The following is a 19,569-nucleotide window of genomic DNA, read 5'->3' as shown; positions in this document are numbered from 1 at the left end:
AGTCTCTACTGCACTAATGCTCTGCAGCAAAACTGAAATGCCCACTTTAAGGCCGAACCCTTGGGAAAATCGTATGACCCTGAGCAACCCCAGCATTAGGGTCTTTCACACTTTTCACCTTCCGATTTTGGGCTTAAGGAATGCAGAACACAGCAGTTGCATCAGGAATTCAGAAGAAAATTTGATTCAAGTGTACAAAATTTTAAGAGAGCAACAGGACAGATACAGAAATGGTTGTGGGTTTAGAATCAGTACTTTAAATACCGCTAAAGAAAAGCTGTGATTTCACTGAATGGTGAAGTGGGTTTGAGAGACTGAAGGGACAACTCCCGCCTCAGTTTATGAGGAAGGGTCACCGGACCTGAAACATTAACTCCTTTTTTTCTCCTCCACTGATTCTGCCAGACCTGCTGAGCTTTTTCAGCAACTTTGTTTTTCTTCCAGTTTATGTCCCTACTGATATCTGGAGTGTGTCACTCACTTCAACTGAAACGTGTCTCACTCAAATTCTGCAATGTACGGGATTTATATTTGCCTATTAGTTAGTCAGCACATTGATACTCTGCATCATATTTACACTAAAACTCTGGGATGTTTTTAATGCACTGTTTGTCAGCAACAGACATGGGTATGATTAAGAATTGATGTTTTTGGGCATTCTTCAGTAAATGAGCCTTTGAACCAGGGAGCAAAATAAGTTAAACAAATATAATACTTTCACAGCTGGGCACGTATTCTCAATGCAGTAATTTCTATACGTACAGAAGGCGGAATCAGCAGGAGGCTAAAACCAGTAACAATTTTCCACAATATTCTGCAGTGTAATATTTTTCTGTCCAGTGAGGACATCCCAAACCTTGTCAACCCTATTGTCTGAGCCCGAACTCAAACTGCAAGCAAAAAGTAATGCCACAAGATATTAGATATGATAATATACAGCGTAGATCAATTTACTGTCTAGAATCCCAGCTTACATATTTCCAAAATCTGACGGTGCTTTCATATAGCAGAGAGTGAAAGACAAGAAGTGTCTTTTTGAAAAAAAATTTCAGAAACGAATGACGATTTTGGTTTTACTTTCAGAAAAGAGGGAGGTAATGCACAGCACAACAATTAACAAGATAAGAGAAGTACATGACGAATGGTAAGACCATACGGAGGATTGGAGAGATCTTGGTGTGCATATTCATTGATCCTTGAAAACACAGGACAGGTGCATAGGCTGGTTAAGGTGGCAAATAGCTGCTTATTTTTATTAGTCAAGACACTGAATATGGGAACAGGGAGGCCACGATGGAGCTGTGTAAGAATTAGGTCACAGTTGCAGTAGCATGTGCAGTCTGGTTGCCGCACTGGAGGAAAGATGTGCTTTCACTAGAAAGGGTGCCGAGGAGATTCACTGGGATGTCGCCCAGGCTGGAGTGTTTCATCTATGGTCTTTTGTGGCCCTCTGGGCGTTCAGAATTGCAGATTCAGAATGGCTACAGTTTAAAGTGTCAGGAAAAGATGGTTGGGCATCTAACGGGTGGTCATCATCTGACAACTAAGTGGTAAAAGTATCAGAAGTTTAAGGCTGTCATACTGCTGCACCTGAATGGGATTCTGTGATTCAGGAATATTTGAACATACATATTTACAATAGGTAAAAACACAGCTGAATATCTGCCACACCCCACACAAAATACTTAATAGGAAAATGGCCAGTGTTGGAAATAGAGTAACCTACTAACCAAACTTTAGTGATGTATCTAATAATGAAGGCAGAAAGTATATTTTTGTTTGTAAAGCTTTCAGAAGGCTTAATTTTATTTCCCTCTTTCCAAGGAATCTTAAGGTATGAGGTCATGCTCATGATAATCTAGTGCAGAAGAAATTAAGTTCAGTTGTTGTAAGGAAGTGAGTGGTTAAATAAAAATTAAGAATCAGCAATCCTTACATCACATTGTGCACATTTTGTTGCTAATGCTACCAAATAACATTAGCTCAAGGCAGGTATAAGTGTGTAGTTTGTGAATACCAATACTTTTCATTTACTTTAGGATGAACATTTCAGCTCCCTTGAAATAAGAAGCATGAGGAAAATATCTGACATTGTGAACTGCATCATTAGTGACAGAGCATCTAGGAGCAGCGACTGCAATGTAATTGAACATTCATAAAATACAACGACTTACTTTATTTTCCTTAGGGCGTATTGATGTTTTCTCATCTGCCTTTTTGTGTTTGGAAGAAGAAGAACTACTTTTGCTGCTATTATTGCTGCTACTGTTCTGCTTTGTGTTACCAGTGTTACTCTTCGAGGTGGAGCTTTGATTTACAGCTCTCCTGCGACTCTGATGCTTATGCTCGGTCTTGGGTGTCTTTTGTGCAGCACTTGCAGATGGAGATGGCACAGGCACCTTTTCTCTTTCAGCAATTGGTTTTAAAGAACTGTGGAATGAGGAATAGTATCTCAGTTTCTCCCACGCATGTCCCTTGCCTTGCAGTTCATAAAATTATATTAAACTCGTTTTACTCCTTTAGGATCGATCTTAAATTGCAGGGTTACAATCCCAACGATCGTGGAGTGTGAACACTCTGGAAATTCTTATCTCCTCTATGGTCAACTATCTACCTGATGACTCAGCTTCCATCGGCTTTCTTCATCAGCTCCTACCTTTGATAGCTTCCAGATTTTTAATTAAACTTGTGTTATGCACTGACTATCTACCTGCTTAACTACGAAGTCAATGTTAGCACAACTAGTATCTAATCTGAGGGTCAATACTCATACTTGTTATATTTTAAATTAGTTCAGTAATAAACATACTGTGAGTCAACTGAAAAATTGTACAAAATGATCATTTTCTTCTTGGTCAGACCAGCATTGACGAACAGATAAAAAAGCTCCCACTGTTGAATGGCATCTCTGTGCTTCATTGTATGCCGCAAGAGGACAGAATGAAAACAGGACCATGATCTGTACAATTATCTCCATAATCAAATGTGACATCTAACTTTTGCCAAAGTTTAGCCTACTGGATGAGGTAGTAAAGAACAATGGATATGGAACGATATCACACGATTAGCTGCTGTGTTCAGTGGATATTAAATTAGTGAAAATTGGTAAAAAGCTTCAAAAATGGCAAATGTGAAGAAGAATAAATTTATGACTATCTAAAATAAACCCAATTAATCTATTTAAACATACTCACTCTTTACTGTTGGAAGGCTTGTGATTGGAACTACTTCTTTCTTCAGCTTTAGGCCTTTTGTTTTCACAACTTTCATTTTCCCCATCATTCTGAACAAACACGCAGAAGAGTTGATATTAACACCTCCAAAATTTCCAAAGACTGCACCTTTCCTTTGATTATAGCTATGAGTAACTTCACCAACAATACTTTCCAACCTTGAGTAATTTAGCATATCAAACATGAACTCGCATTCACAGGATCCAAGATAAAGTGTTATATTGGATCCAAATTCTAACAAAAGCAGAAAGCAAAGAGTCATGGTTAATGGGTGCTTTTTTTTTTAAAAATTGAAACGTTATTTTTAGTGGGCCTCAGTACAAGGTGCTTTGAATTTTGTGAGAAACATCAACAATTTGAAATCTAATGCAATGGGTATGACCAAGTCATCTATTGATGATACAATACTGGCTAGGAGTCTGACAAAGAAGAAAGCTTGAATTACCTGCACACAGGCAGATATTAATGGACTAGTCAAATATGTGGAACGTTGGTAAATAGACTTCAATCCAGAAAAACAAAGGGGAAAGCATTTGGGAAAGGTGAAGAATTTAAGGGATATAGAATAAATTAGTAGGATACTGAGAAAGGCACAGCAACAAGAGTAATCTGCAATCTACATTCACAGGTCAGTTAAGCTGTATGGACAGGTAGAAAAGGCAGTCAAATAGGACATTTGCCTTTATTAGCTAAATCACAGTATAAAAAGAACTGGTAGGTCATGTTGGAAATCCATAAATGCTGGTTAGGGCACTGCTTAGTGCGTGTACAAGTCAACATTCTCTAAGGAAGCTATGTTTGCATTAAAAGGGTACAGAGAAAATTTACAAGGATTTATGCTGCACTGGAGAAAATTAGCTAGAAGCTAAAGTTGTAACAATTAACAGTGTTATTGAGTGTAGGAGACAGCAAAAAGTGAGCAAGCAAGCATGCGCAGGAGAGGTGGGAGAACTGGGGAGAAAGAGAGGTGGGTGGTGGTGAGAAGGTAAATTAAAAGGATAATCTCAACACAGGCAGCAAGGACCTGAAACTCTTTCTCAAAAAATGGCAGAAGCAGAAGCCCTCACGGCATTTATAAGTTATCAGATATACGCCTGAAGTACTGTTGGCAATAAGGTCATGAATCAAGAGCTGATGGCTACTTGCCAGCTGGCATAGGCAAAACGAATCTCTCAACCTCTTTCCAAACTTCAAAACTTGATTTAATTACACTAACGGGATTATGACAATATGGGAAGAAAGGTAAAATTTCATCATATTTCTTTTAGTATTTTAACTTATAATCCAAAATTAAAATAGTCTTCATCTCTGCGAACTATTACAAAACTTGTAATAGCGTGTAATTAGATAAATAAAACAGAGACCAAAGAGGAGTTTCAAATACGACCATGGAAGCAATGTCAAATAGGATAACATGCTATTTTTTAAAATAATGAGTCTCCAATCCAAAAAGGTATTTTCTCTTCTAGACAAGTTTGATTTCAGCATTAAATTTACTCTAAGTTTAGACTAACTGCTGCTTGGAATCAGCCATAAATAACCTGGCTTTTCCTCTATCGAGAAGTCTAAGTTTTGTTTCCTTACAAAGCTCAGCAAGTGCAAGGTTAACAATATTTTCACTTCTTAACAAGATAATTTATGCTGCACTGGAGAAAATTAGCTAGAAGCTAAAGTTGTAACAATTAACAGTACAAGTAAGTACAAAAAAGTGCATGTAAAAATTAATCTACAGCACAGCAAACTTCCAGAAACATCAAATGGCAAATAAATGACATTTAAAAAAAAAAGTTGTGGGATTGGATAGAATACTGGGGACGACTTCTTTGTTCTTCAATACAGTGCTGGGAATCTGTCATCCAGCTGAACAGGCAGACACGATCACAGTTTAACATCTCATCTGTACCTTGACAGTTCAGCATTCCACTAGAGTTAGTCTTGATTCGTACTTCAGTTTTTGGACTGCCACTAGAATACTCAACATTTGGACTTTCAGCTGAGTGCTACCAGCTAAGCATCAGGTGCTGCATAAAAAACATGCTAAATACATTCTTGTCACAAATTGAGAGTTAATAATACAGCTGAAAGAGTCTCAATTAAGTAAGTAACTATATGTAACCTTAACCAATTATTGTGAAGAAATGGAAAATACAATGAATCAGTAAAGCTATCTTGCCTCTCACCTTGTGCTTTCGTTTGCCTTTATTTGATTTTTTTTCAGTAGATGGCTTTGGAGTGTCTCGCAAGTGCCTATCCAAAGAGATCTCCTTATCCACTTTAGTTTGCTCTGTTTCCTTACGAGGTGATTCAGGTTTCCTAGATAACAGACTTAGGTCAATTCTAACTATGAGTGAAGTAATATTGCGGCATTTGTCATCAACATCACTCAGCGGTGAAAGGAGCTCCTTCTCTTCCATAGGAGAGAAAAGCCTTTGCCGAAAAAAGCTATCTTCCCCATCAATGGAGGATTTATGGACCGGAGTCCTACTATTCTCAGGATACTTTGGAGTCTGAGAAGCAGGAGGGAGAGTTTCGCTTTGTTCAGAATCTGAGGAAGACGAGTCTGTTTCAACATACTCCCTTGATTTCTGAGGTGTTTTACTGGCACTCTTGTGTTTTCGTTTTTCAATAGTTACCCTAGTTGAAGACTTAGATTCTCTCTTTGTGCTAGGTTTTCTAGAACCCTTTGTAGCAGCTTTATGACGATTTGCAGGAATAGGAGTTGCTCTGTCAGAAGTAGGCTCACTTTCAACTTTTAGTCCTCCTCTTTGTTCCTCAGTTACAGCTGGCCGCTCTGCTTTCTTGGGCTGTTTTTTACCAACTGTCTTCCTCTGTGCACTGCCATCACTTTGTGCTGGTGACTTTTGGCGACTTCTACTTTCAGACCCTTTCTGTGCATTCCTCGAGTCTCTTCCAGGAGTGGTTGTGTTTCCATCCTTGGATCCACCTGGATCCTCGTACGCAATACTCTGGTCTCGGTTTTCTTTCTTATAACTGTGATTCTGTGATGATTGAATGTGACTGTCTACAGACGAAGCTGGTGAAACTTTGTGAGAATTTACTTTATTCAGCCAGTTGTCTAATTGCCACTTACTTGAAGGTGGTGGTTCTGGCTGGAAGAAAGAAAAAATTTTTTTGAACTGATGATTAGAGATTAAAAATTCATTCACGTGGAAAACGGCTTCAAAAGAATTTTTTTGAACCAAAAAATTACAATCAACTTGGGTGACTAATGTCACTTTTTGCTTGCTATATCCTAAACAACTTTTCCATCCAAAGAACATTAGAAAAAAAATCACCTATTCTTTTTCGACCAAGCTGACCATTTTCAGAGAAATGTTTATAAAGGAGAAAGTTGTTCAATTCACAGGGGTAAAAAAAACTATACTGACTAATTGGCTATAACGTAAAGACAATTTATAATATCAGAAATATTTTTACAATAAAAACTGCTCAAGAACAAGGACCAGGATTAAATCCTGTCTTTGACAAAATGCAACAAAAAAGACGAGATGAGAGTAAGTGATTGATAATAAAAACTTTTATCAGCAATGGTTTTATTTAGGAAAGTTAAGGTTAGTATTGAATTGAATGAAAAAAAATACAGTGTGGCAAAGATTAGTGGCAAGCCACGACTGGAAAAGTATTCTGAAAAAAAAAATCAACAAAAGACAACCAAAGATGGAGAAAATAAACTTTGATAGTAAACTTGCAAGGAACATCAAGCACTTCTTTAGATATGTAAAGAGAGAGAAGCCAAGGTGAACAAAACCCTGTTTGAGATCAAGGATTGGGAAATCGCATCATTCTTCACTGTAGAAGACACTAATACTACTCCACAATTACTAAATAATTAACAGCAAAAGGAGGTGGGGAAATAAAGGCCATAACTATCATTTGAGAAAAAGTGCTCAGGGAACTAATGAACCTTAAAGGTAGATATCCCCAGCACCTGATGAAATGTATCCAAGGATATTAGAAGTAGCAGGTACAGAGATGGCAGAAGCACTGGTAATAAACAATCTTCCATGAATCCTTAGATTCTAGGAAAGTCCCTGAGATTGGGAAACTGCCAATATAATACCTGTCGTTCAAAAAGGGAAGGAACCAAAAACAGTTAACTATAGGACAGTTAGTCTGATGTCAAATTGGGAAATGCTATTATAGAATCTATTATAAAGTGTGTAGTCGCAAAGCATTTAGAAATGCACAACACGATCAGCTACATGAAAGGGAAATAATTTTTGAAATTCATTAGAATTCTTGAGAATCATAGTCGTACAGCTGTACAGCATGGAAACACACCCTTCGCCTAGGCCAACCAGGTATCCTAAATTGATCTAATCCCACTTGCCAGCATTTGGCCATATCACTCTAAATCCTTCCTATTCGCATATCCATCCAAATGCCTTTTAATAGTTGTAATTGTACCAGCCTCCACAACTTCCACTGGCAGCTCATACAAGCACTACCCTCTGCATGGGGGCAAAAAAAAAATGCACCCTAGGCTCCTTTTAAAGCTTTCTCCTCTCACCTTAAGCCTATGCCTTCTAGTTGTGGATTCTGCAACCCTGAGGAAAAGGCCTTGGCTATTCACCCAAAGCACCTTATGATTTTATAAATTCGTACAAGGTTACCCCTGAGCCTGCAACACTGTAGCCCTGGCCTATTCAGCTTCTCCCTATAGTTCAAGCCCTCCAAGCCTGGCAACACCCTTGTGAATCTTTTCCAAACCCTTTCAAGTTTCACAATATCTTTCTTGTAGCAAGGAGACCAGAACTGAACACAGTATCCAAAAACCAATGGCTAGTACATTCACAACATGACCTTCCAAGTCCAATACTCAAAGCACTGACCAACAAAGACAAGCATATCAAATAGCTTCTTCACTATCCTGTCTACCTGCAACTCTACTTACAAGGAGCTATGAACCTGCACTCCAAGGTCTCTTTGTTCAGCAACACTCCCCTGACCCTTACCGTTAAGTGTACAAGTCCAGTCCTGATTTGCCTTTCCAAAATGTAGCACCTCACATCGATAGGAATTAAACCCAACCTGCCACTTCTTAGCCAACCAGTCAATCTGGTGTATTCTGAGCTAACCTTCTTGGCTGCCCCACTTGAGGAAACAACAAGCAGGATAGAGAAAAGGGAAGTGGATGTAATATATTTGGATTTTCAGAAAGTATTTGATATGGTATCACATGTTAGGCTACTTATTAAGACAAGAGCTCATGGTTATGGAGATAGTGCATTAGCGTAGATAGGGGAGTGGCTGACTAATAGAAGACAGTAGGTTGTGATAAGAGGGGCTTTTTCAGAATGGCAACTCATAACTGGTGGAGTGCCACAGAGATCAGTACTGTGGTCACAATTTACAATACTATAATAAAGACTTGAATAAGGAAAGCTAATGCATTATATCCAAGTTTGCAAAAGACAAAAATAGGTGGGAAGGCAAAGCGTGAGGAAAACAGTTGATACAGGGATATAGACATGTAAAAAGTGGATAAAAACTTGACAGACAGAATATAATGTGGGAAAATGTGTGGTTATGCACTTCAGCAGGAAGAGGAGCTAAACATTATTTAAATAGAGAAACAGTGCTGAAAGCTACATACAGATACGCAAGATAACAGTGTGGAGCTGGAGGAACACAGCAAGCCAGGCAGCATCAGAGGTGCAGGAAAGTTGACATTTGGGGTCAAGGCCCTACTTCAGAAATGGGGAGGGGGAAGGGAGCTGGGGGGGAAAAATAGAGGGGGTATTGGGGCTGGGAAAGGTAGGTGGGATGGTGATAGGTGAGTGCAGGTAGGAAGTGGTAGGAATCAATCAAATCAGTGAGGTGGGGGGGGGTTAAGTGGGAGAGAAGATGGGCAGTTAGTGTCAGATCAAGGAGGCAGGGATGAGAGGGAGGGTTGGTCTTGGAATGAGGCTGGGGTGGAGAGATTTTGAAACTGATAAAACCCACGCTTAAGCCATTGGACTGTAGGTTTCCAAGGCACAATAGGAGGTGCTGCTCCTCCAGTTTGCAGGTGGCATCATTGTGATACGGATGCGGCCCAGGATGGACATGTCACCCAGAATGGGAGGGGGAGGTGAAATGGTTTACAACTGGAAGGTGTAGCCTTCTGTCACAAACAGAGCACAGACGCTCTTACAAAACGATCTCCAATTGGTCTCATTAAAGCAGAGGAGGCCACATCGGGAGCAGCGGATGCAGTAGACCACACTGAAGGATATGCAGGTGAATCCCTGTCTCACATGGACGTTTTGTTCTGTGCCTTGAACGGAGGTGAGGAGGGAGGTGTAGCACTTCATGCCATTGCAGGGAAAGGTGCCAGGTGTGGTGGAGTTAGTGGGGAGTGTGGAGCAGACGAAGACGTCGTGGAAAGGAATACCTCTTCTCATCCACATTCCTGCGATTGATTCCCTCTTCCTAATTCCTCCACCTCAGCCACGTTTGCTCCTGAGGTGGAGTGTTCCACTCCCACACATCACAGATGCCCTCCTATTTCAAGGACTGCAACATGCCTCCCACTCTGGTAGTCAAAAATGCCCCTAGTGCATCTCCCTCGTTTCCCGCACCTCTACACTCTCATCGCTCCCTCCAACTAAAATAAAGACAAAAACCCTCTTGTCCTCACACGTCATCCCACCAACCTCCACATCCAACACATCATACTCCACCATTTACAATCTGACCCCACAACTAATGATATATTTCCCTCCTGACTCCTACCTGCTTTCGTAGGGACTGAAAGTGGTCCCTCATATTCCGCCTTGGGAGCCTACAGCCCGATGGCTTAAACGTGGATTTCACCAGTTTCAAAATCTTCCCAACCACATTCTCATCCCATAATCAATCCTCCCTCTCACCCCTACCTCCTTGAACTGACACAACCTGCCCATCTTCTCTCCGACCTATCCGCCCCTCCCACCTCACTGAACAATTGCTACTACTCCCTATCACCATCCCACCTACCTTTCCCTCCTCTCTATTTATTTCCCAGCTCTCTTCTCTCTCCCCATTTCTGAAGAAGGGTCCCAACCAGAAACATCAACTTTCCTGCCCCTCTGATGCTGTCTGGCCTGTTGTGTTCCTAAAGCTCCACAGTGTATTATCTCGGACTCTAGCACCTGCAGTTCTTACTATCTCAGACAGATATGGAAGTCCTTGTGCGTAAATTTCAAAAAGCTAATATACAAATTCAGTGGGAATATGGAAGGCAAGTGGAATGCTTGCCTTTATTTCAAAAGGAATTGAGCATAAAAATAGGGAAGTCTTGCTAAAATTATACAAGGTGCAAGTCAGAACCAAAACAGTGAATAGTTTTGGGCCCCTCATCAATGGGAAGACATACTGACAACAGAAGCAGTCCAGAGAAGGTTCAGTAGGCTGACTCCCAGGTATTGGGACCATCTTACGAGGATAGGTTGAGTAGGTTGGGCTCATACTCGTTGGAATATAGAAAAATGAGAGATCTTATTAAAACGTAAGATTCTTTGGGGAGTTGACAGGGTAGACATGGAAAGGTTATCTCCTCTTGTGGGAGTGCGCTTAGGGGCAGCAAACATAATATCAGAATACAGAACTGTACATTTAGACAGAGATGAGGAGGAATTTCTTCTGAGGGTACTGAATCTTTGGAATTCTTTATTACAGAGGCATTGTTGTGGTTGGGTTATTAAATATATTCAAGGCTGAGATACACAGATTTCTTAACATCATTAACAGAATCAAGGGTGATGGGGAGTAAAGTCAGGAACGTGGAGTTGAGGATCATTAGATCAGCCATGATCTCACTGAAGGACAAAGCACATTCAGCTGGTTGAATGGCCTACTTCTGATGCACCAGATTAAATGTCAGAGTATGGTATAAAATATAACTTTGCTACTGGAAAAGCTGGAGTTTACAGTATTGTGGTGGAATATCATTCACTTCCAGAAGTGTTCATTATATGCAACACTGCTAATGAAACAGAAAATCATTCTAATATCCAAATTACACCCTTTAAAGATGTTGCAAAATAAGCAGTATATCAGTCACTATTATACCAATGCATTATGCAGACAGGTTCATGAAGATCAAACACCTAACATACCTCAGGAGATATACATGACGGTTCATTCGCCTCACTGTCACTAGAGCTACTCTCACTTTCAGAGTCTGACCCAGAACTACTTTCAGACCCACTGTGGCTACTGGAATCAGCCCTTGGAGGTTCCACACCCTCTCTGTTTTGCTGGGAAAGTTCAGAACTGCTTGAAAAAGAGAGATTATTTGTTAAGTCATTGAACAAATTTTTTTTTTAAATGTAAAAACGTGAAGTTGAAGTAGTCACTTACCAAGCATTGCATAGTTAATTATAAGTAAACAATTTTCTCCTTACACCAAATATCATCTCATGTTAACCAAATACACAATGTCACCGCATTAAACACATCACCAGATTTCTAGTTACAGTCACAAGCAACTTATATAAGCACCGCATGATTTTGTTTTATAATCTAAATGACAAGCAAGAGTTTCAAGAAACTTGTAACTTTTAAAAGGACCAGTTATTATTAATATTTCTAGATGAAGTCCCAGCAAACAAATTACGTGCTTTTAAAATAAACTATTCATGAAACAGCAATTCATTTTTTAATGGTATTCTACAGCCACATATTAAATAAAATTTTTCAATGGGAAATTCTATACAACTACCAGTCACGTAATTTATTAATATGTTGCCAAACTTAACTGCAGCATAAATCAGATTATGGTGAACACCTCAAGGACTACAATTTACTAGGTGCTGGCCAATGTTCAAGTTCCTGTTGCACTCGAAGTGTTAAGTCAATGATTACATGACCAACATATTTACCAATCAAAAAACAATAATGGGGGCATAAATAAAGATACAAAAGAAGGGACACAAATGTTTTGACGATATTTCCAAATTAGTGACAACTGGTACCTACCCATCAAGATTACCCCTTGATGATGGTTTCCCCAAATCCTAAAGAAAAAAAAGATACTTATAAAATTAAGGCATGTTAATAATTAAAAGTAGGATATACCATTTCTTTCCAAAATATTCCAGGAAGTTAATTTGGAAGATGCAATATGCCAACTCTTCACAAAAGTACATTTTACATGTAGTCAGAAAATTGGCACGTTTAGAATGCAAATCCAACAAAAGTTAAACTTCTCCATCTAAACAACATGCATCTTCAGTGTGCATGATACAACCAGTGAAATATTAAATGCAGTACTAAATGCAACAAACCATGAGTACGCTGATTGTAGCTGCTGTATTGAAATAGACAAAATTGCAAAACCTAAATGAGAAAGCAATATTTTGATTGATGGCAGTAAAAATCCATTTCTAGTTCTGTAGGCTTACATCAAAATGCAAAAGTTTAGAATTAGTGCAGCCTTGGACCTTTTTTATCCCCCTCCATTATTGTTCCCAGATATCTGATTTGATTTTACAGGAGGATGCTGAATGAAAAATTCCACTTATATACACACACCAGTTTCTTTCTTGCTTTAGCAAGCTGCAAAGTCAGTCAACCTGTGAACTTATGGATCCCATAGTACTAAAGCATTTCTTTTTCCATTTCCATTCTTTGTTTCACTTTTGCTACCTGCTGCATGTGATCCATTACAGATGGCTTTGTTCTTAGTTCCATTAACTTGATTCACCATTGATAAATGTAAACCTTTGTTGCCAATCAAATATCTCTGATTTTGGTGAGTGAAAAGATCACGTAGGGATGTTTAACAAAAGAAACAAACTTGTTTTATTCCTGAAGAATTGAATAGCTTATGCATATTCCTCCAGCACATTAATGGTCTTATGCAAAATGCAAGTTACTTTCATTAATTACATATATTCATTTTTCATACACACAGAACAAATGCTGGAGTGAAGGCAAACCTGGTCAGCATCGCTGTCTTCACTGCTGCTAAGTTTGAGGTCATCTTCCAACATTCTATGCAAAATGAAAAAAATCAACATCACCACGGAGAGAAGCAGGTTTTGTTAGAATTAGATCTGCATCAACAGACAATGAAATGTTCAGCTGTACTGAGTCAAGTTTCATTTATGCTGGAACCCTTTCCAAACATCTAACAGTAAGCACAGGAGAAGTCAAAATTGATGTAATGGTAACATTTTAATAATGGGGTAAAATTTGTAAGTCAAGCATTCAAAATCCTTAATTAAAGCTGGGCTTAGGGCTGCATTACATTGAAAATTATTCTATTTAAAAATCCATCTCCATCAAACTTTATAAATGAACAAGTATGAACTTAGAGTGTCAAGGCCCAAGGATCAGATGATTAAACATTTGCTAAGCTCCAAGTGATTGTTGGTAGGTGGATATCAAACAATTGAATCAATTACTCTCTTGCTATTTAAGTCACCTGAACCTTGAAGTTAATTTTTTTTTAAAATTACCAACGGCCAGTGGATGATTAATATGCTGCATGTACAGCAAGCTCTTACTGTAAAGTGATACTGTTTTAAGACATTTCAGTTTAATGGGACTAGTATTAGTGTTTAATGTTGACAGGATTAAATACATCACTGCAAAAAGGGTCACGTGCAATTATCTATTACAAAGGTGCCCAATCTGCAGGTTCAAGCAGTCAAAATCCAACCCTTCAAATGTTCAAACTGAATTCTATCTGTATTTCCACCTGTTAGTAAATTGAGAGAATTTTGTGCAAAGTTGCAGAAAAGACTGTTTTAGGCTTTTAGCCTTAATCGGCTAATAATTTGTGAAATACAAAAATTAATGGGCAGAGTATTCAATCTTTTGTGCCCCACACTCCTGCCCACGACAAGCATCTATTTTGCAAATGAAGTCATTCTTACAACATCCTGGATTTACTGTGCAATATTTCAAGTTTCTCCTAAAGCAAAATCCAGATAATTTTTCTAAAATTTACTTTTGTAATCAGCTTCAGCAAGTTTAGACTGCCTTGACTGAGTCAATTCTGTCATTTGGATTTGAGATCTGGCTTCTTTGAAGATCACTGAACATATCAAGGTCGGCGCTCACCTTTCCCATCATTCTTTGTTGAGTCTTTCAGTCGAATTTTGACTTCGCCTACAGTGTCAGCAGCAATCTGATAACATCTGCAACACCCCTGGTCCAGGCCCGAAACGTCAGCTTTCCTGCATCTCTGATGCTGCTTGGCCTGCTGTGTTCATCCAGCTCTACACCTTGCTATCTCGTTCTCCAGCATCTGCAGTTCCTACTATCTCGGAGCCTATTTTCCAAGGATCTGTATCCCTCTGCTACCTGAATGATGAGCCACCTCCTTGAAGTGCCACATCCTGTTCTCTTTGTAGTGGTTTGATTCAATTGTGGGTTGCTAAACTACTTCAAAGTTCAAGAAAAAGTTAATGGTATTGGTGTGGTGCTGGAATTTTATTAGTCAGACCAGGTAAGGAGAGCTAGCTTCCTTCCCTGACAGAGGTTACAGATGATATTAAAAAATTCACAAAAGTCTTGACAGCCATATGCTCACAGTTTGTTTTTTAAAAATAAATGTATCCCATCTTATTTCCAGATTGCTTTTTACGTTCAAGTTATCAACCGTCAAGATTGCACTTGAACATATTTTCTGGATTAACAAACAGACATCTGGACTACCAAATTAGTAATACTGACATACTGCCATACAACTTGTCACAGTACATTCGAAAAATGTCATCGGCTTCACCGAGAATTCACTTCTTATTTCTCATTGGCCACAGATGTAAGGTTGCTTTCTACATATATGTTGAAAACACTCATTTCTACTTTTGAAGTAAGATTCCATGGCAAGCATCATACTTCTGACTGCTTGTCATATAGCATGGAGTTGTAACCGACTTAAATGTATGTTGTATTCTGTTCCATTCTTGGAAAATAATCCGCCTGTATCCTCTCTTACTATTCTTTCAAGCTTGGCTTGAGTGGGATTTAAGGAATATGTTTGCTCTGCTTATTAGATTGGACCTAAATGATAGGCAAAGGCATTCAGGTGGGAGGACAGGAGGAAAAATGGAAAACAAACAGATGTGCTAGGAGGGAATAGTACAGGAACAAAAATATTTGTTGAAGACAGGAACAACAAAATATCACTGTAAAAAGCTGAAAAGGTGAAGTCCAAAGCTCAGAATCTTTAACTCTTTCCTTCTCTGCACGTTAAAGAAAAGCGCTGAGACCTAAAGCTCTGTCAACTACAACGGAGTGGTTTCCTCAAGTTAATCAGAAAATCTTTCAAGAGATACTGGATCAAAATATAGAAATCCCTCCCTAACAGTACTCTGATTGCATCTGTAACCACGTGCATTACAATGGTTCAGAAGGGCAACTCACTAACAACTTAAGGTGAATTAAGCAATAAAGTTAATGATACAACAGATAAAAACTCTATTTCAAAAATCACATTTTAGCCTGGTCAGAAGTGGGGGAAAAAATAATATCATATCTGTCATATTCTCAAAGTCTCAAAGCATTAATAGCCAAGAATTGCTTTTGGGCATTGCACTGCTGTTTCGTTACAAATTCAGGATGTGCATGCAATACAATTTTCCCAAACAGTCAAAATAATATTTATCTATTTAAATGGTATTCTGAAAGAATGAATGACAGCAAGGAGAACCTGATGTACGTTTTTGAAGAAAAACTTCCAATTTCTTATAACTTGTACAGATAATGCTTTTATTTAACAGGCTGTACAAACATGTAATTTTCAATAACACTGCCTACCATACAGCAGCAGGGGCAAGGGGGCTTGGGGGGGGGGGGGGGGGGGGGGCGGGAGGAGGTAGGTGGGGGGTGACGGAGACAAAGAGAGAAACATGTTGGCTGTTCTACACTGTCGCATTGCATCAGTTCAAGAATGCAGTATGATTTGCTCAGCTTGATGCCCAATGCAGTACTATGGCATAATGGCACTCAGAGGAACATTCATCCGGCAAATACACCAACTAGAATAAGCTATCTTCTCAAAGGAGACGGACTAAACAGTTGTAACAATTAGCTTTAAATTTCTGCCATTATCAAATGATCTACACTAACCTACTGTGGGCAAAGATTGCAGGAGGTTACGGAAGATTCACTCCAGAAGTTGGGCAAGTAATAGAAGATTTTCAGCAATGGAGTGAACAGCAAGCAGTATGGAATCTGCTATACGCATCATGATTCGCACCTCAAGTTCAAGCACCAAAACAAAATCTTGCAATAAACACATTGCTTATCACACCACCGTTTTCTATGTTAGAATTAAAACCCAATGCAAGTAGACTTACCTTGAAGCAAGCTGGTCAGTTTCAGAGCTATTTAAAAAGAAAGAAGGTGTTAAATCACACTGTTTATAAACTATTACAACTGTCTTCTGAGCACTATTTCATGATTTGTTTTTTGATATCATGGCATCTAGATTTGTTTTATAAGAAGAGTAAAACACTACACAACACCTTTCTCCAATTCTGTTCTCTTCAGTTCCAAAGGGAGACCTCTGCATAGCCTGCAAACACAGGCAACCTCACCGAACTACAGTACTTAAAGAAAATCAAATTGTGTCAATTATGGTATTGAAATTCCTTGGCTTTGTTATTTATTTTACTATTAATGTAATCAATACTTAACAAAAATGGACTTTAGGACTATAAACATAGGGAAAATAAAATGATTATGACTTCTACTCGAGTTACAGGTGAGAGCTGCGTCTTCCTAATCCAATAAGATCCAATAGGCTGTACAGATGAAACATCTGGAATTGATGGTTTCAAGAGAAGGAGAATGGCACTTAAATAAACGATTGGGTTTAACGTATACCAGTATTTTAGAAGATAAATACATTCAACTGGCAGCTCTCCAGGATAAAGCAATTCAATCACAGTGACATCTTATCTTGAAGATACTCTGTAACATCTTCAAAACTGTAGCTCAATTGAGTCAGTCTTTATGGCAGAGGATATCATTTGACCTATCAAGTCCATGCTGCCTCACTGTACAGCAATCCTATCCATTTTATTCTACAACAGAGGTCAATAAATGAATCACTGATTTGGCCCTGAATGTCAGGAAGGGCATCACGATCTCCACTGCCATCTTCAGATCGAGGCTCACCTTTGTACAGTTCAATATCCTACTGCACATCAAACAGCCATTAAAAAGTTTCTCCAGATCTCTCATCGATACATTGGATTTAGTTATTTTGTCTTTAGTCATTTGCAGAATAAATCACTGATAGGCAAAATTATGCTGTTTCCATTTCCCCAGCTGTTAGCAGTTGTTCTGCCTTAAAGATCATTTTCTTCATTGATGAGTATATCAAGTAAGAATAACTTCAATTTTTAATGGTCCAAAGCCCATAATTAACATAGATGGAGTAATGTGGGACATACAAGAGCAGTCGAAACCAAGACTTATGATGACAGGTGATTTTTGTTTGGAACTTACATCTTAACAACGAAGAAAGAGGAGGAGGAATTCACAGTTTAAAAGCAAAAGGTGAGGATTTCTTTAAGTGGAGCAGTTTTTAATTAGTATGTGTTTATTCCAATGTAAATTGTTCTGTTTTGCAATAAATTTGATAATCCAGGAGTGCGCAATGAAAATAAAGGCATTGATCAGAAATGACAAATGAATTTGAAAACTGACAAGTCTGTCTTATAGACAAGTGAAAAGCATGCAAAGTAAATATACTGGATATAATATTAATTTTCATTAAAAATCTGTAAATCTACAAAATTTAATGTTTGTTAAATTACCTTTCATATTATTTCCGTACATCTAAAATAAGCATTCATTGTTTCAAAACTTGCACTGTTCGTAGTGTAGGAACAGCCATATATGATCAGCTGTGGAATCGTTATATGTGCAGCTCTCCAGGACAACTGTACTCCCCCACTGCTACAGACTGTTTACATATTTTTCCTTTGATACTGCTGAAACATCAGCTAGTTTGGCATTAGGCGACCATATAACCAAAAAATGAAATTTGCAGTTTGCACACTTCCTCATTCACACATTTGCCAGAAGTAAAGGGAAGTGTTTCGCTATGCTCTAGATGTACTGAATTATACACCCAATTTTAATAAAATGGATTTTACAGCTGTTGCAGAGAACGTGGACAGAAAACCCTGCTCTAAAATGAAACGGAATGAAAGTTACTTACCATTTTGCTTGGTGATGGCTGGAGGTCGATTTTGATGCTGCATTGTATCTCTCTGCAATTAAAATCTCATTATTAAAAAAAAACTCTTCGCAAGAATTGTTTAAGGTGTTCTATTATTATGTGCAATAAAATTGCACCTGACTTGACAGATACTGGACAAAGGCTCCCTTAATCGTCAAGTAAACATATCTAGTGAGTAGATGAGCTCTTGGGTTCAATGAGTGATCTGTGTTCTGTTATCCCCAATCTGAACTGAAGTAATACTGGAGGCACTACAGTTATAACCTAGGTGGAAGATGAAAATCATGAGGCATTCTCAATGTTTATCACTAGCCCTTGTGGCATAACCACTAGATGCAAACGGAATCAAATTGGACATTAGTGCTCACGTTGAGCAATCTGTCATGCAAACCCAGTCAGCAAGATGTCATTCAATTCAAGAGACAGGAGAGATGTACATGGTTTGGTGTAACATCTGAGGAAAATGGGGTGGAGAGAAAAAATTCTTGAGCATTTGGCCAAGACAACTAAAGACACGGCAATCAAATGGTGAAGTGGAGGATGTGCAGGAAGCTAGAGCTGGACTACAGTGCTGAGTAATGTAGACTGGGATAATCTGCAAAGGTGAGGGGTGGCAGGTCACCTAACACCAAGAAAGAATTTGACAAGGATGAGAAAATGGGAACAGAGGTTAATGGGAGGAGAGAACATACATGTGTATTTCTATTTTGCACAAGCTTAGGTTTGCGTAGGGGAAAAGAGGAGGAGGCTGGCCAGAGGGCCATTGGAATAGTCAGATCAGAATGTAAGAATTCTGGATGAAGGTTCAGAGGCAAATAAGGCTGAGATAGAGTGATAATGGGAACTGCAGATGCTAGAGAATCCAAGATAATAAAATGTGAGGCTGGATGTGCTGGGCCTGCTGTGTTCATCCAACCTCACATTTTGTTCACATTTTATTATCAAGGATGAGATAGAGATGGGCGATGTTACAGAGCTGGAGGTGAAAGCATATACGTGGCAGAGGACATATTTTTCATTCTAAACTGAAATGTAATATCAGAGTTGTGCAGTTTGATTTAGTCTGAGGCATCAACTCCACCCTCTTCTAGGACCAATAGTTAGAAATGAAGTATGTGGGACAGGGATGCAAAAAGACTACAA

The 19,569-nt window shown here is 38.8% G+C and overlaps 1 protein-coding gene across 4 annotated transcripts in view; it reads right to left on the bottom strand.

Annotated features, from left to right (window-relative positions):
• The window catches only part of aff4 (AF4/FMR2 family, member 4), a 100,112-nt gene that overhangs the window by 21,921 nt on the left and 58,622 nt on the right, over positions 1-19,569 (bottom strand). Inside the window, exons 8-15 of one of the 4 annotated variants that reach the window (XM_048543178.2) lie at positions 18,406-18,457; positions 16,532-16,558; positions 13,160-13,214; positions 12,198-12,235; positions 11,336-11,495; positions 5,414-6,343; positions 3,195-3,283; positions 2,175-2,430 (exon numbers count right to left, since the gene is read on the bottom strand). In XM_048543178.2, coding sequence (XP_048399135.1) covers positions 2,175-2,430; positions 3,195-3,283; positions 5,414-6,343; positions 11,336-11,495; positions 12,198-12,235; positions 13,160-13,214; positions 16,532-16,558; positions 18,406-18,457 — 1,607 coding nt within the window. The remainder of the gene's footprint in view (positions 1-2,174; positions 2,431-3,194; positions 3,284-5,413; positions 6,344-11,335; positions 11,496-12,197; positions 12,236-13,159; positions 13,215-16,531; positions 16,559-18,405; positions 18,458-19,569) is intronic. The other 3 variants (XM_048543179.2, XM_048543180.2, XM_048543181.2) reach the window with 3 other exon arrangements.

Source organism: Stegostoma tigrinum, chromosome 13 (genome assembly GCF_030684315.1).
Source record: "Stegostoma tigrinum isolate sSteTig4 chromosome 13, sSteTig4.hap1, whole genome shotgun sequence".
Taxonomy (NCBI): domain Eukaryota; kingdom Metazoa; phylum Chordata; class Chondrichthyes; order Orectolobiformes; family Stegostomatidae; genus Stegostoma; species Stegostoma tigrinum.
The sequence above is the reverse complement of the archived record's forward strand: the minus strand, read 5'-3'. Positions and strand labels throughout refer to the sequence as shown.